The sequence below is a fragment of the Octopus bimaculoides genome, chromosome 4 (assembly GCF_001194135.2).
Source record: "Octopus bimaculoides isolate UCB-OBI-ISO-001 chromosome 4, ASM119413v2, whole genome shotgun sequence".
Lineage (NCBI taxonomy): Eukaryota > Metazoa > Mollusca > Cephalopoda > Octopoda > Octopodidae > Octopus > Octopus bimaculoides.
Window position 1 is genome coordinate 137,139,802 of NC_068984.1, and position 15,364 is coordinate 137,155,165.

Here is a 15,364-nt window from a genome sequence, read left to right on the forward strand (position 1 = left end):
TATATATATAGAAACTGTATGTCTGTATTTTCCATTTTTATTTTAAGGTTGAAGGATTTTTACTCCACTATTGCAAGCTTTTTTTTGATCAACTGTTTGCATCCAATCTTGCCTTTTTTAAAGATATTTTGCATTCAGTTAATTGGTCAAACAACATCTCTTGACAAAACTATTCAACAAATTCTACGAGACTATTGTTGGAAAGATACAAAATGGCACAGAGGTTGAACACAGAGTTGCTGGATGTATTCTATCGAAGTTGTCTGCAAACGATAATTAAGATCATATACAAGCAGATGATCATTAGCAGACATCGTTAAGTAGCACTGATTCCACTTTGTAGGTTATGCATTGCATAAACCAGACACACACACCATGCAAGAACAACAATATGCAAGCTACCAGCACAGCTATGAAAGCAATTAATTATTAAATGTGAAAAAATTGGAAAAATTATCTAAAATCTGTTATGAAAACCTGCTGACTTTCTTTCTCCACCTGTTCCCCTACCATTCTCTCTCTCTCTCTCTCTCTCTCTCTCTCTTTCTCTCTCTCTCTCACATCATTCTTTCATTATACTGTCCTTATGTAACATCTTCTGTTGTATTCAGATCAGATTTGATTTTCCTTCCAACAAAAATCAATACTTTATTTCCCTTATACAGTAAAGTTGAAAAACCTGTTAGACATAGGCACTTCAAAATACTTCTCAAGTTGAAGATCTTGTTTATATTTCTTTCACTACATTAATTAATTGTTGTTTATCTTTGTAATTTGGGTTATATAAAGGCTGTAACTCCGTTTTTTTTTTTTGTTTTTGCTTTCCTAAAGAGGCACGGATTGGATGCGATCTTTTGAGGTAGTGTTTTATGACAGGAAGCCCTTCTTGAGACCAATTATTTAGTAACCTCTTCTGACACACAGAATATGACCCCCTTCAGAAAGATAATGAAGGCAGCGAGCTGGCAGAATCGTTAACACGCCGGGCGAAATGCTTAGCAGTATTTCGTCTGACGTTACGTTATGAGTTCAAATTCCGCAGAGGTCGGCTTTGCCTTTCATCCAGTGCATAACTGGTACTTAATTTATCGACCCCGAAAGGAGGAAAAGCAAAGTCGACCTCGGCGGAATTTGAACTCAGAACCTAACAGCAGACGAAATACCGCTAAGCATTTCGCCCGGTGTGCTAACGATTCTGCCAGCTTCCTGTCTTTCGGATTCTGTTAACTAAATCCACTTACATGGTTTTGGCCAGCATAAGACTATGATAGAAGACACTCGCCCCAGATGCCACACAGTAAGACAAAACTCAGAACTTTGTGGTTGTGAAGCAAACTTCTTATCGCACAGCCATGCCTATGTCAATATGTCATAATATATTTAGGTTTTCATCATCATCATCATTTAACGTCCGCTTTCCATGCTAGCATGGGTTGGACGATTTGACTGAGGACTGGTGAAACCGGATGGCAACACCAGGCTCCAATCTAAATTTGGCAGAGTTTCTACAGCTGGATGCCCTTCCTAACGCCAACCACTCAGAGAGTTTTAATATAGAAATAATTCAGCACTGCTTTCACTCTTTCACTATTGAACATGAACTGTAAAGATGACATGAAAAAAAAATGGCAATTTACCTGAGTTTCATTGCAAAATCCTTGAGGAAATAATGGTCGGAGGGAACGATCTGCAGAAAGCAAAACAGGGAAAAAGAAATCATCATCATCATCATCGTTTAACGTCCACTTTCCATGCTAGCATGGGTTGGACGATTTGACTGAGGACTGGTGCAACCGGATGGCTACACCAGGCTCCAATCTAATTTGGCAGAGTTTCTACAGCTGGATGCCCTTCCTAACGCCAACCAGCTTAATAAAATATGGAAAGTAAAAACAAATATTTGATTTCAAATTCTGGTAGAAGGCCAACAATTCTTGGGGAGAGGTTAAGTTGATTACTACATCAACCCCAGTGTTCAACTGGTACTTACTTTATTGAGCCCCCGAAGGGATGAAAGGCAAAGTCAACCGTGACAGAATTTGAACTTAGAACATCGAGACAGAAGAAATGACAGTAAGCATTTTGTCTGATGTGGTAAGGATTCTTATTTCTTTATTGCCCACAAGGGGCTAAATAGGGAGGGGACAAACAAGGACAGACAAAGGGATTAAGTCAATTAGATCGACCCCAGTGCATAACTGGTACTTAAATTATTGACCCTGAAAGGATGAAAGGCAAAGTCGACCTCGGTGGAATTTGAACTCAGAACATAAGACAAACGAAATACCGATAAGCATTTCGCCCGGCATGCTAACGATTCTGCCAGCTCGCTACCTTAGTGAAAACAAATGTGAATTTCTTAATTAAGAAATGGAACTTAACGAGAAATAGCTTTGAAGATTTCATCTTGGATTTACAACTTGAATGCACAAGTTAAGAGTCAAGAGATCAGAATCTTAAAATTTTATCATAGTAGTTTTTTTAATGCTTCTTCCAATATTTCTCCTTTCACTTTTCTCGGGTGTTAAAATCCATAAGGCCAGTTACCACTTCTGCTCACTTGGCACAAAGCCACCTCCCTCAGTACTACACCCACCACCCACTTTTGTTGAGACAGGGGTGGAGTATTGTCGTGCAAGTTAATTGATGATTGGTCATCTTTGGGAATCCAACAGGAAAATTTAACGATGGTTGTTTCCAAAAGAACCCTATGGAGTAAATTCTTGAGAGCTCTACCACCACGACCCTTCTAAAACTAGTGGGTGGCCAAAATGCATGGATGGACGACATTGTGACCAAACTAAACATCAACCAAATCAAACTCACTGACCTCAGAGAAACTACAAAGGTCATTGCTAAACCTTAAAACTTGCTGGATACAACCAAACTACTCTTAAAATATTCCATTCCTTAACTCCAAACTTAACATTGTATAAATGTTTCTTTGTTCAAACTGTTTTTTTTTCTAATCACAGAAAATATTAATTTCTATCTGCTAACAGCAGATTTAATTCAATTCTAATTAATCATTAATCTGCATTTAATTAGTTGGTTAAAGTTTAATTAGTAAATTAATCTTTAATCTACTGATTAATTCAATAGATTAATGGTTGACTAAATATTAGTAAGGAGACAATTAATAAGTCTACTAACCAATTAATCTTTAATTGATTAGTAGATTACTAACCAAGCCACTAACTAGTCTGTTGATTTAAATTAGTCTGTTGATTAATATCATATAATTAGCTAAGGCTATGAGCTTGCAGAATCGTTAGCACATCAGACAAAATGCTTAGCAACATTTCATCCGTCTTTCCATCTTGAGTTTAAATGCCACTGAGATGGACTTAGCCTTTTGGGGTCGATAAAATAAGTACCAGTTGAGTACTGGGGTCAATGTAATTGACTTACCCACTCCACTAAAATTGCTGGCCTTGTGCCATAATTTGAAACCAATATTATATGACTGTAACAAGTAAAAGATAAAAGTTGATCATAGGATATTTACTTATTCTGTAAATGTGTGCATGTGTAGGTGTATATGTGCATATGTATATGGGTGGATAGGTAGGTAGGTAGGAAGCTAGGTAGGTAGGTAGATAGATAGATAGATAGATAGATAGATAGATAGATAGATAGACAAATAGACAGACAGACAGACAGACAGACAAATAGATAGACAGACAGATAGATACATAGATAGATAGACAAATAGATAGATAGACAGACAGATAGATATATAGACAGACAGACAGATAGACAAATAGATAGACAGACAGATACATACATAGATAGATAGACAAATAGATAGATAGACAAATAGATAGATAGACAGACAGATAGATATATAGACAGACAGACAGACAGACAGACAGACAGACAGATAGATAGACAGACAGACAGACAGATTAATTATCAAGGATATATGTTTGTGTCAAGACTGTAATCTCCAGTTAAGAACCTAAGAATGTGAATTAAATGACAGATGTATGAAAGTGTTTTCAATTAAAGCAACTCTCACATAAGACAGCTTGCTCTCCTTTATTAATCAGAGAACAAATAACGATCAGCTAACTGTAGAATGATTTGCAATACAAATCAATATTTTGATTCAAGCAACTTCAACAGCACGGATCACAAACTTCCATTTTGTATCCAACTACTTTTGACTTCCCTCTACATTTGCCAAAAGCCCACATGTTATTGCTGTTCTCATCATAGTTTTAACTTTAACTTTTTCTATGCCTGCATGCGTCAGAAGGAATTTGCTGAGACAGATTCTTCTATGGTCAGATGCCCTTCCTGCCACCAACCTTCACCCGTTTCCAAGCAAGGTAATATTTCCCCGTGACCAGAGATGTTTTTACAGAAGAGTGGAAATAAAGGGAACTCCTTGCATGACAGTGGCACTTGTTTAAAATTAGCGCACAAAATCAAAGCAGGGAGACAGTAACACACTCACACATACATTTATACACACACACACAAACACACACATATATGTATATATTTATATATATAGGCACAGCGAAGCTGTGTGGTAAGAAGCTTCCTTCCCAACCATATGGTTCTGGGTTCAGTTCCAATGCATGGCACGTTGGGCAAGTACTTATTCTATCCGTCTGTTTTGCTGAACTGCTAAATTACACGGATGTAAACACACCAACATCGGTTGTCAAGCGATGGTGGGGTGGGGGGCAAACACAGACACGCAAACATACACACACATATACGCCATATGCCCACGGGCATATGGCGTAGTGGTTAAGAGCACGAGCTACTAACCCCAAGATTCCGAGTTCGATTCCAAGCAGTGACCTTAACAATAATAATAATAATAATTTTCTTTTTTATTGCCCACAAGGGGCTAAACATAGAGGGGACAAACAAGGACAAAGTCGATTACATCGACGCCAGTGTGTAACTAGTACTTAATTTATCGACCCCGAAAGGATGAAAGGCAAAGTCGACCTCGGCGGAATTTGAACTCAGAACGTAACGGCAGACGAAATACCGCTAAGCATTTCGCCCGGTGTGCTAACGATTCTGCCAGCTCGCCGCCTTATTAATAATAATAATAATAACATCGAAAAAGACCTTAGGAATGAGAACCCAGGTTCAAAATTTCCCCAAGATACCTGAAGAAGGCTGGAGGGTATATCAGTCGAAACGCTGTGTTAAAAACAAACAAGATGAGGACAAATATCCGTCAAATGTAAATAATGTAAATAATGCATGTCTATCATCATCATCAACCACACAGCCGTGCTTGCCTCTATAAAGCATTTCACTCTCAATCAGAAATATTTTCCATTTATAAGTAATCTTAGCTGTAAGAACTCTCGCTCTTAATTTATCTGTGAAAACTTATGAAAACCACAGACAGAACAGCAGAAAGAGAAAGAGATTATTTCCCTTGACATATAAAGAGACTTTCAAAGATTGACAAAAACGAAAAAAAAAGACAGAAAATTTAAATATGAAGGGGAGATAAGCAAGAGACACATTTCATCAAAGGGACGCAATCTACAGCTGTTTAACTCCCTTTACAGCAATCTTATATCATGTGATGAAACTGAATTCCATTTTAAATCCCCTATCATTTTTCATCAGCATCATTGCAATAGACTGTGTTTCTCTTTTCTTTAAATTTTAATCTTCTGATGTTTACTGACTGATTATTAGAATTAATGTGAGCGCAACAGCTGACATTTTCACGTCTTACGATTTCAAAACTTAATAGAACTGGAATCATGACGCTGAGTAAGGTAGATAACTCTGCTTACCTAAGTCTGTCTACATGGCATCGGGTTCCATACTTTCATATGGATGTGGATAACAGAGATGAGAATCTCGCTATTGTTGTTGTTGTTCGGTTCAAAGTCAGCCCTGACTGAACACACATAGTATCATAGTATCCAGCAGTCAAAAAATCTCGTCCTTTTTTTTTTTTAAGACAACAGAATGTAATTTAAGGGAAATTTGACAGCCATTTGGAGCTGGTGAAACAGCCACACACAAATTATTATTGCTACAATATATCAAATATCCACATATAAAAAAATATCTGGCTAGGTATAAAGATGGATAAACAGATACGATATACATATATGTGTATACGTATGAGTCTGCACAGGTGCAAAAAAAAAAATGAATACCCATATACACATTCTTTGTTTTTAAAAACATTAATTAAATGTATTACTCAAAAATTTTATTTTGGAACATTGCTTAAACGACAATGCAATTTCAGGACTGCCTGTGTGACATGCCTTTTACTTGACGGACGCTAGCGCAGGTACTTTCTTTGTGGTGCCAGCACGAGCACAGGTGCTTTCAATGTGGTACGAGTACAGGTGCGTTTTATATGGTGCCAGTACAACTGCTTTTTATAAGGTGCCACCACAGGTGCTTTTTTTATGTGACACCAGCATGCTTCATCATCATCGTTTAACGTCCTCCTTCCATGCTGGCATGGGTTGGACGGTTTGACAGAAGCCTGCACCAAGCTTCTACGTCTGTTCTGGCAGGAATTTTACAGCTGGATGCCTTTCCTGACAACAACTACGCTGTAGAGTGGACCGAGTGCTTTTTATGTGGGACAAGCACAGGTGAGAACAGTTTGGCATGGCTTTTACAGTTGAATGCTCTTCCAAATGCCAACTGCTTTACAGAGTGGACTCCAACATTTTCTTGGCACCAAAACATTCAATACCAAATGGATTTCTTTACTAAATCAGTAAGGCCAAATGGGCTGTGCCTAAACATTCCTAACCAAAAGCACTGCCTTTTCCTTCTCTAAGTTAAAAATACTTATTTAGTCACTGGACAGCAATATCCAATGACAAAACCTCAGAGAAGCGAAAAGTTTCACATTTTATCTCCACCATGTGAATTACATACCTCAGGAGTTGGTTTGTCAACTGTCATATCCACACGATATGAAGTGGATAAAAATCTCTTAACCTTTATGTTTCTAAATTAGTACAAGTGAATATGACAATGTATGTACATCTTTCATGGCTATCATAAATCTACCTTAAAAGCAACTGTTTCAATTTTTGCCAAATGATCTCCAATTTTAAAGTCTTTTGCCAAAAGAAAATCAAAAAAAAAAAGATAAAAACTGACAACTCTGAAATTCATAATCTTTTCTGTTAAAGACACAAGGCCTGAAATTCTAGGGGAGGAGAGTAGGCAATTACATAGACCCCAGGACTTAACTGGTACCTATGTCATCGAGTCCTCAATGTTCACCCTCAGTTGAATTTGAACTCAGAACATAAACACAGGCAAAATGCCTCTAAGCATTTTGTCCAATGTGCTAATGATTCTGCCAGATCCACACCTTAAATTAGAACTAAATGACAAATATTGATTTTGGCACAAGGCTAGTAATTTCGAATAGAGGGGAGGGTAAGGTGATTATTTAAACCCCGGTGTTCAACTGGTACCCAAAAAGGATGAAAGGCAAAGTCGGCTCTGGCAGAATTTGAACTCAGAACATGAAGTCAGAAGAAATTCTGCTTAGGATTTGGTCCGGCATGGTAACGGTTCTGCCAGCTCATTGCCTGAAATCTGAAATAAATAACAAATATTACCAAATGTTATAAGTATTAAAGCAATAATTACCTATCATTCTACTTGTTAAAATCTCGTGTTGCGTGCTACCAATTTCCCTTCGTAAATAATTGGTAGGTATACGACCAGCTGCTGCAGCTTTCTGTCGGAAATCCACCTGGAAATATTAAAAGTAGAAAAATAAGTAAAGTTCCTTCCCAAGTCTTACCAACTCAGAAGAGCTGGTTCCCCAGATTCATCATCATCATCATCATCATCATTTAACGTCCGCTTTCCATGCTAGCATGGGTTGGACGATTTGACTGAGGACTGGTGAAACCAGATGGCTACACCAGGCTCCAATCTGATTTGGCAGAGTTTCTACAGCTGGACGCCCTTCCTAACGCCAACCACTCTGAGAGTGTAGTGGGTGCTTTTACGTGCCACCGGCATGAAGGCCAGTCAGGAGGTACTGGCAATGGCCACGTTCGAAATGGTGTATTTTACGTGCCACCTGCACAAGGGCCAGTCCAGCGGTACTGGCAACGAACTTGCTCGAATGTCTTTTCCCATGCCACTGGTACAAGTGCCAGGAAGGTGACGTTGGTAACGGTCACGCTCAAATGGTGTTATTTACATGCCACCGACACAGAAGCCAGACAGGTATATAAGTTCCCCACCTGGATTGAATACTCATTTCTGCCAGCTGAGTAGATGGCAGCAACATGAAATTAAGTGTTTTGTTCAAGAACACAATGTGTCACCCAGTCCAGGAATCGAAACAACAATCTTACAACCATGAGACCGACACCCTAACCACTAAGCCACGCATCTCCGCAGTAAATATTTAAATATTTAAAAACAAATGACTGTGTAATTAAGAAGCTTGATCCCCAACCTTGTGATCTTTGGTTCAGTCCCACTGCATGGTACCTTGGCCAAGTGTTTTCTACTATCTGATTTTCTAAAGATTTGCCATTCTAGTGCCTCCTCCTCCTCCTGCTCAGCATCATCGCCATCGTTGTTTAATGTCCACTTTCCATGCTGGCATGGGTTGGATGGTTTGACCGAGGACTGGCAAGCTAGCAGGTTGCACCAGGTTCCAATCTGATTTGGCAAGGTTTCTACAGCTGGATGCCCTTCCTAATGCCAACCACTCCAAGAGTGTAGTGGGTGCTTTTTACGTTCCACTGGCACGGGGGCCAGTCAGGCTGCACTGGCATCAACCACGCTTGAATGGTGTTTTTTACATGCCACCAGCACGGAAGTCAGTCAGGTAGCACTGGCATCAACCACACTCGAATGGTGCTTAAATTTTGGCACAAGGCCAACAGTTATTTAGAGGTGGGGGAAATCAATGCTCTTGCCTCCAGTACTCAACTGGTATTTAGTTAAGCAACCCTGAAACGATGAAGGGCAAAGTCTGATCCAGACAGAATTTGAACTCAGAATGTAAAGAGCCAAAAGAAATGCCATTAAGTATTTTGTCTGGCATGTTAACAATTCTGCCAATTTGCTGCCTTTTACCATTGTATAATAATGGTAATTCCTCATCTCAGGAAGCAAATGAAATCTAAGCACCTTAAAAACAACAGTTCTAATATCCACAGGCACAACAGGTAAGCAGTTAAAGCATCAGTCTCAGTTGGTAACAATAAAGATTGCAGGTTCAAACCCAAGCCCAACTCAGGTTTATTAGTTTATGATAGTTGAAAAGAATCCCAATTGAAACGTAACATCAACATCTCAACCAAGATGAGGAAACAGCCTTAAAAAAAAATAAACATCAAAGGTGTAAGCCTTCATGATGATATATACTTACTGTTAGTGGCATAAATCCAGAAGATGAGACCTTTTCTGAACACACTGCTGTTACTAGTACCGCTGTGCCACCAAGCTGAAATTAAATTTGAGATTTGGTTGAAATATTTTGCTACGAATTGAGAAATTTTTACAGTTTAATAGAATCTCTCAGAGTTTTGGTGTTAGAAGTGAAGGCACATGACCTAGTGGTTAGGATGGTGCACTCATGATCAAGCGATTGTGGTTTCCATTCCCAGATCAGGTGGTGCAGTGAGCTTTTGAGAAAACCACTTCATTTCATATTGCTCCAGTTTGCTCAGCTGTAAATGAGTAAACCTTGTATCCAGTTCAGGAAAAATATTGTGATGTTAGTCACTTATATACCACAGAAACCAGCTAACTATCCCTATGGGTCCTAGAACTCAAGACAGTAATGTCAAGAAGACTTCTTTTTTTAGTGTCAGTATGCAACACAACTAACGATATTGAAATTTAAATATTGCTTAAGGCAGTATAAATATTCTCTGTTTAACAAAACAAATTCTTAGCAATGCTTGAAGCCTGGAAATAAGAAAAGCTTTCTACATTTAAAGATTAAGCTATGACATCCACAATATCGACGCAGCATGACTGAATGGTTTATAAGTTTGCTTCACAATCACAAGGCCCTGGTTTCAATCCCACTACAGCACATCTTAGGTTAATGTCTTTTGTCATAACCTTCAGTCAAATCAAGCCTTGTGAGTGAAAGTGGAGAGATGGCAATTGTGTGAAAATCTGCCAGATAGCTTGTTACTGTAATTTTTAGGGTTAGGGTATCACACTAATACATTCATTCTACTTGAGGATAACATTAACCATTTAGCATTTAAGCAAGGCATATCTGGCCCAAATATTGTTCCTATAATATTTGTCCTAATAACTTGCAATATTAGCCTGTCCTTTAACTGTATGCAAAATACATGCAAACATGTCATATACACAACACAAGACTGATGTGCTTATTAATAACAAAAGGGCATAAAACCACCAAAAAGAAAATGCTGTCTCATTTTTTTAAGGCTTAACCCTTTTGTTAATAACCTGGCTGAAACCATCTCTGGCTCTGTAGTACAAATGTTTTGTTTTCGTAAGTTGTGAATTAAAATCGTCCACCAAACACTAGTCACAATTTATGTTCCTAACATCAGCTTAATGATAACTAAGTTATTTTATTAAATTCTTTGTTACTTTTAAAATTAATTGAAAGAAACAAAGAGCATCTCAATATAAATACGGTAACAAAAGGGTTAATCAAAGGCAGGATAATAATACCCATGACCCTTTACAGGGACTCCGAGAGGGACAGGAAGCAGGAAGGAAGGAATCCTTAAACTGGACACCAGTAGGAAATCTTCCAACAGAGTGGCCGCTGCTTAAGTCAAGCAACCAGAGGCCTAATACTAATGTTAAACTGGGCGATGGATTAGATTTAATACATAAAGCATGAAGCTGGCATCTTTATTTTTAATCGCTTTATAATTCTTAAAACAATATAGCTTATTATATTTAAGATGTGATGCAAGACTATAATAAGCTGCCATTGCTCTACATTACCTGCAGACAGCGAGATTGTGCTAAGGGAAGTAACTCCGGCAAACACTTAGTTGTAACAAGCATGTACAATCCATTTTGTAAATGTTTCTTCTACGGAAAAGAAAAATTAATGGCATGTAGGGACACCGTATTTCGTTAAGCAACCGAAATGGCATGTAGGGACACCGTATTTCGTTAAGCAACCGAAATAAACTACAAAGGGTCTGCAAGAAATGACAGCCAAATCTTATATCCTACTATCGTTTTGGAAACAGAAAGGAAAAATTAATAATGATTTTAGAAGTCAATACTGTGTTCTACTGTGTTAGCAGTGCTACTTAACTGGTAATTTATGTTTATTTGGGTTGTTGTTTTTTTTGCCCGAGAAGTTTGTTAGTGATATACACATCTCGCTGGGATTTGAACTCACAATGTAAAGATTCAGAACAAATAATATTTTTGGGGGTTGAAAACACCGGTTTTCATCCCCCATTTCATACGATTCTTTCATTAAAGCGAAGTTAAATTGATTGACCCAACCTCAATATACTGCTAGTATTTATACATCAAGGAGAAAGCACCCTTTCCGACATAGTTCCTCGGTCTGTAAGAAATGACAGCCAAATCGTATCCTACTATCGTTTTGGAAACGGAAAGGAAAAATTAATGGCATGTAGGGACACCGTATTTCGTTAAGCAACCGAAATAAACTACAAAGGGTCTGCAAGAAATGACAGCCAAATCTTATCCTACTATCGTTTTGGAAACAAAAAGGAAAAATTAATAATGATTTTAGAAGTCAATACTGTGTTCTACTGTGTTAGAAGTGCTACTATATTTGTTGAGGTTATCTCTACAGTTTTTCTTTCGAAATTCAGTGCTGGTTATAATTTTTATTAAAAAAACCTGTAGAGATAACCTAAACAAGGAATGGAAAAAAGTTCGATGTTGTCCTGCATACCATCAAGACAAGATGGCTGTGGTTGATCATAAGGACTAATAGCAACTGATTTTATGCAAGCTAAGAAGAGAGCCAAAGTGGATGGTATTGCCCCTTTGGGGCGATGGAAAGTTCCAAGGAGGCATTGAAGAAAAGTGGGGCGATAATGGGGTAGCGATTCATGTAAAAACAACAAAATAATGGGTCCATTAGATTGTTTTATTAGTGAAATACAGATGTTTTGAATTTGCTTCAGAAAGAGGTCTATGTTTGAGATGGTTAGTTGGGGTAGGGACGCTAGGAATGTGGCCTAGGTGTCAAGGGGGCGACAGCACGAAAATGTTTTGGAACTATTGCTCTACATGGTCACTCGACGTGCTAGAAATAGCAGCCAAATCTTCAACCCACATCTCGCCCTATCTTGTAACAGTTTGCTGTTGCTAATTTTCAGCTGCCTTCTTTTTCTCTTTTTTTACTTTCTTATTCCTTGCAATGATAAGTGAAACACCCTAACCACTAGGTCATTCCATAGTGACCATCAAATGTAATGGTTCTTCTATAGATATCACTGTTTATAGAATTATTTCGAAAGAAAAGATGTTAGGGCAAGCAACCAACATGTACCTGCCAACCTTTCCACAAATGTTCGTACCTTTTGCTCGCTGTACGATACATAAACTGAGCTTGCAAGTAAATGACTCTCACTTGCAACTTCATAATAACTGACTTCTTGCAAATGTTCACATGTTAGCAGCAGCAAAACCTCAAGTAGACCATTCGAATGTTGCTGTATTCATCATCATTTAACGTCCACCTTCCGTGTTGGTGTGAGTTAGACCAGGCCTAGCCAACTCGAATTACATTGTGGGCCACTTTAATGGTGACCGGTCATAAAGTCACAATTTTGGGTAGGAAAAAAAAAGTCACAATTAATTTATTGTGGCTGGTAATAAAATCACAGGAAAAAAAGTCAGACAAAATGACCCCCAGGATAAAACCCCTGTGTCTGTTTTTCCTGTGATTTTATTACCATGACTTTTTTACCTGGATTCCTTTAAACACAAAGTTTTTTGAGGGCTACTTGTATACTGACAGAATTGAAAGCATTTTGCTTTCTCATGCTATTATTACAATAATGAATAAATGCCCATTGATTCAACATGAAATATTATAGTTGCAAAAACAGTAGTAGCTTTCTTTTTTACTTTACATTACAATCTTTAATTTTTGATATTTTAAAAATGTTCGTTTAAATAAACCCATTTCAGGAAAGTATCAAGTGGGTCACAAGATAAAAGTCTGAGGGCTTCCGGTTGGCCAGCTCTGTCTGACAATTTGACAGGAACTGATAAGCCAGGGGATGCAAAATTTAATGCATTATGGGAAAAGAAGGGAACTTACTTAGAAGAATTATTTCAGTCATTTACTAAGAATTTGATCAAAAGTACTTTTTTCACTGCCAGAATTGTTAGCACATCAGATACAAGAGATAAAATGCCCTATAGCATCTCTTCCAGTTTTATGTCCTGTGTTCAAATCCTGCTTAGGTCAACTTTGCCTTTTATCCTTTCAGAGTTGATAAAATACATACCAGTTGGAGTGGTTGGCATTAGAAAAGGCATCCAGCTGTTGAAACTCTGCCAAATCAGATTGGAGCCTGGTGTAGCCACCTGGTTTCACCAGTCCTCAGTCAAATCGTCCAACCCATGCTAGCATGGAAAGCGGACGTTAAATGATGATGATACTTCAACAAGGCAGCTTGTTAGCATGCTGGACAAGATGCTTGGCAGCATTTCATCAGTCTTTACTTTCCAAGTTCAAATTCCACTAACACTGACTTTGCCTTTCATTATTTCGGGATCAATAAAATAAGTACCAGTTGAGTACTGGGGTCAATGTAATTGACTTATCCCCTCCCTTGGAATTGCTGGTCTTGTGCCAAAATTTGAAACCAATACATACCTCAACCATTGCAGCGCCATCTGCAAATCTGGCAAATTTACCCGTAGTTATTTTTAATTTCCTAAAACGAATTAGAAAATAAATCTAAGTAACAAAAAACGATATTCTTTTGCAATTTTATTATTTTCTTCCAATAAATTTCATTTACATATTTACAAAAAATAGATGACAAGAGAAAACTACACACTAGTTTGCAATCAATGAACTGAAATATTTGGGATACTACTTATGAATTTAATTATACTACACAAATAAAATCATTTGAGTAACATGGTATCATAGGCAAGAATATGGGAGGAAGGCAAATTAACAAATTCTCATATCATACAGGTAATTATATACTTATTTAACATACACATGTATATATATCAAGAGTTAGTTGCCCACAAGTCAGGAGGGAAAAAAAGGGGGCACTTTAAAAGAGAAACTGAGAGGTTATACTTTTATATTGCTGAGCAGTACATTACAAGCTATGGCATATAACTGGTTAGAATGTTATCAGCACAAAACTGTTTGTAACATTCTGACCATTTAAATACCATAACCAGAAATATACTGTTCAACTACCTACCTATCTATATATATATATATATATATATATTTTCATTTTTAACAATGATACCTTTTCACTAACCTATCAGGCTGTTTACTCTGAGACGAAAATGTGCTGCTCTGGGTAGAGCACGTAAGTCTCTGAACAAAAATATTTAAAAATCTTTTTTTGTCTGCACTACACTGATTGCTATTATATCTAATTAAATGAAGTTCCAAAGGGATGTAATCAAGAAATGGGAAAAGTTTTGATTAAAAATACAATGATGATGTTAAAGAATTCGATTTTAACGGTCGAACTCGAAGTAGATAATGCTATAAATAATAGCGTGTAAATATTGCATTAAAAACCCTCTCACACACAATCAGGATCAGCCTTGGTTGAGCAGGTCTACGTATGATAAAAAGCATTCCATCCAAAACCGTCCAGTCTTTTGCCATTGTAGAGGAAAGCCATAAGCACATTATCCAACATGTGTTTTGAAAACAGTGGGATGTTGTCTGAGGGAGAGTCGATTGTCAATTCTTGCAGGTCGAACAACTATGTAGAGGTTCTCTCATTGTGAAGCACTTCTAATTATATGTCCAATATATGTTAGACTTACAATCTTTGAAATATATTACACACGCAAATATATGAGGTGTGGGGGAGGGTCTATAGCATGTAAAATGTGTACTATAGGCAGTAATAGTCTGAGCTGTCTTTTGAGGTTCTAGTTGCGAAAACTCCAGAGGATCAATGTTGGTGATTTGCATCAAAGAGGACCCATTTGAATGAAGCTCTCTAGAGAAAATAAGTTTACTCTGAGACGAAAATGTGCTGCTCTGGGTAGAGCACGTAAGTCTCTGAACAAAAATATTTAAAAATCTTTTTTTGTCTGCACTACACTGATTGCTATTATATCTAATTAAATGAAGTTCCAAAGGGATGTAATCAAGAAATGGGAAAAGTTTTGATTAAAAATACAATGA

General features: G+C 37.6%; 1 protein-coding gene across 1 annotated transcript in view; it reads right to left on the reverse strand.

The window, feature by feature from the left end:
- Nucleotides 1-15,364, reverse strand: part of LOC106868227 (polyribonucleotide nucleotidyltransferase 1, mitochondrial) — a 208,537-nt gene that overhangs the window by 192,150 nt on the left and 1,023 nt on the right. Inside the window, exons 2-5 of the mRNA XM_014913393.2 lie at nt 13,841-13,901; nt 9,383-9,457; nt 7,633-7,738; nt 1,638-1,687 (exon numbers count right to left, since the gene is read on the reverse strand). Coding sequence (XP_014768879.1) covers nt 1,638-1,687; nt 7,633-7,738; nt 9,383-9,457; nt 13,841-13,901 — 292 coding nt within the window. The remainder of the gene's footprint in view (nt 1-1,637; nt 1,688-7,632; nt 7,739-9,382; nt 9,458-13,840; nt 13,902-15,364) is intronic.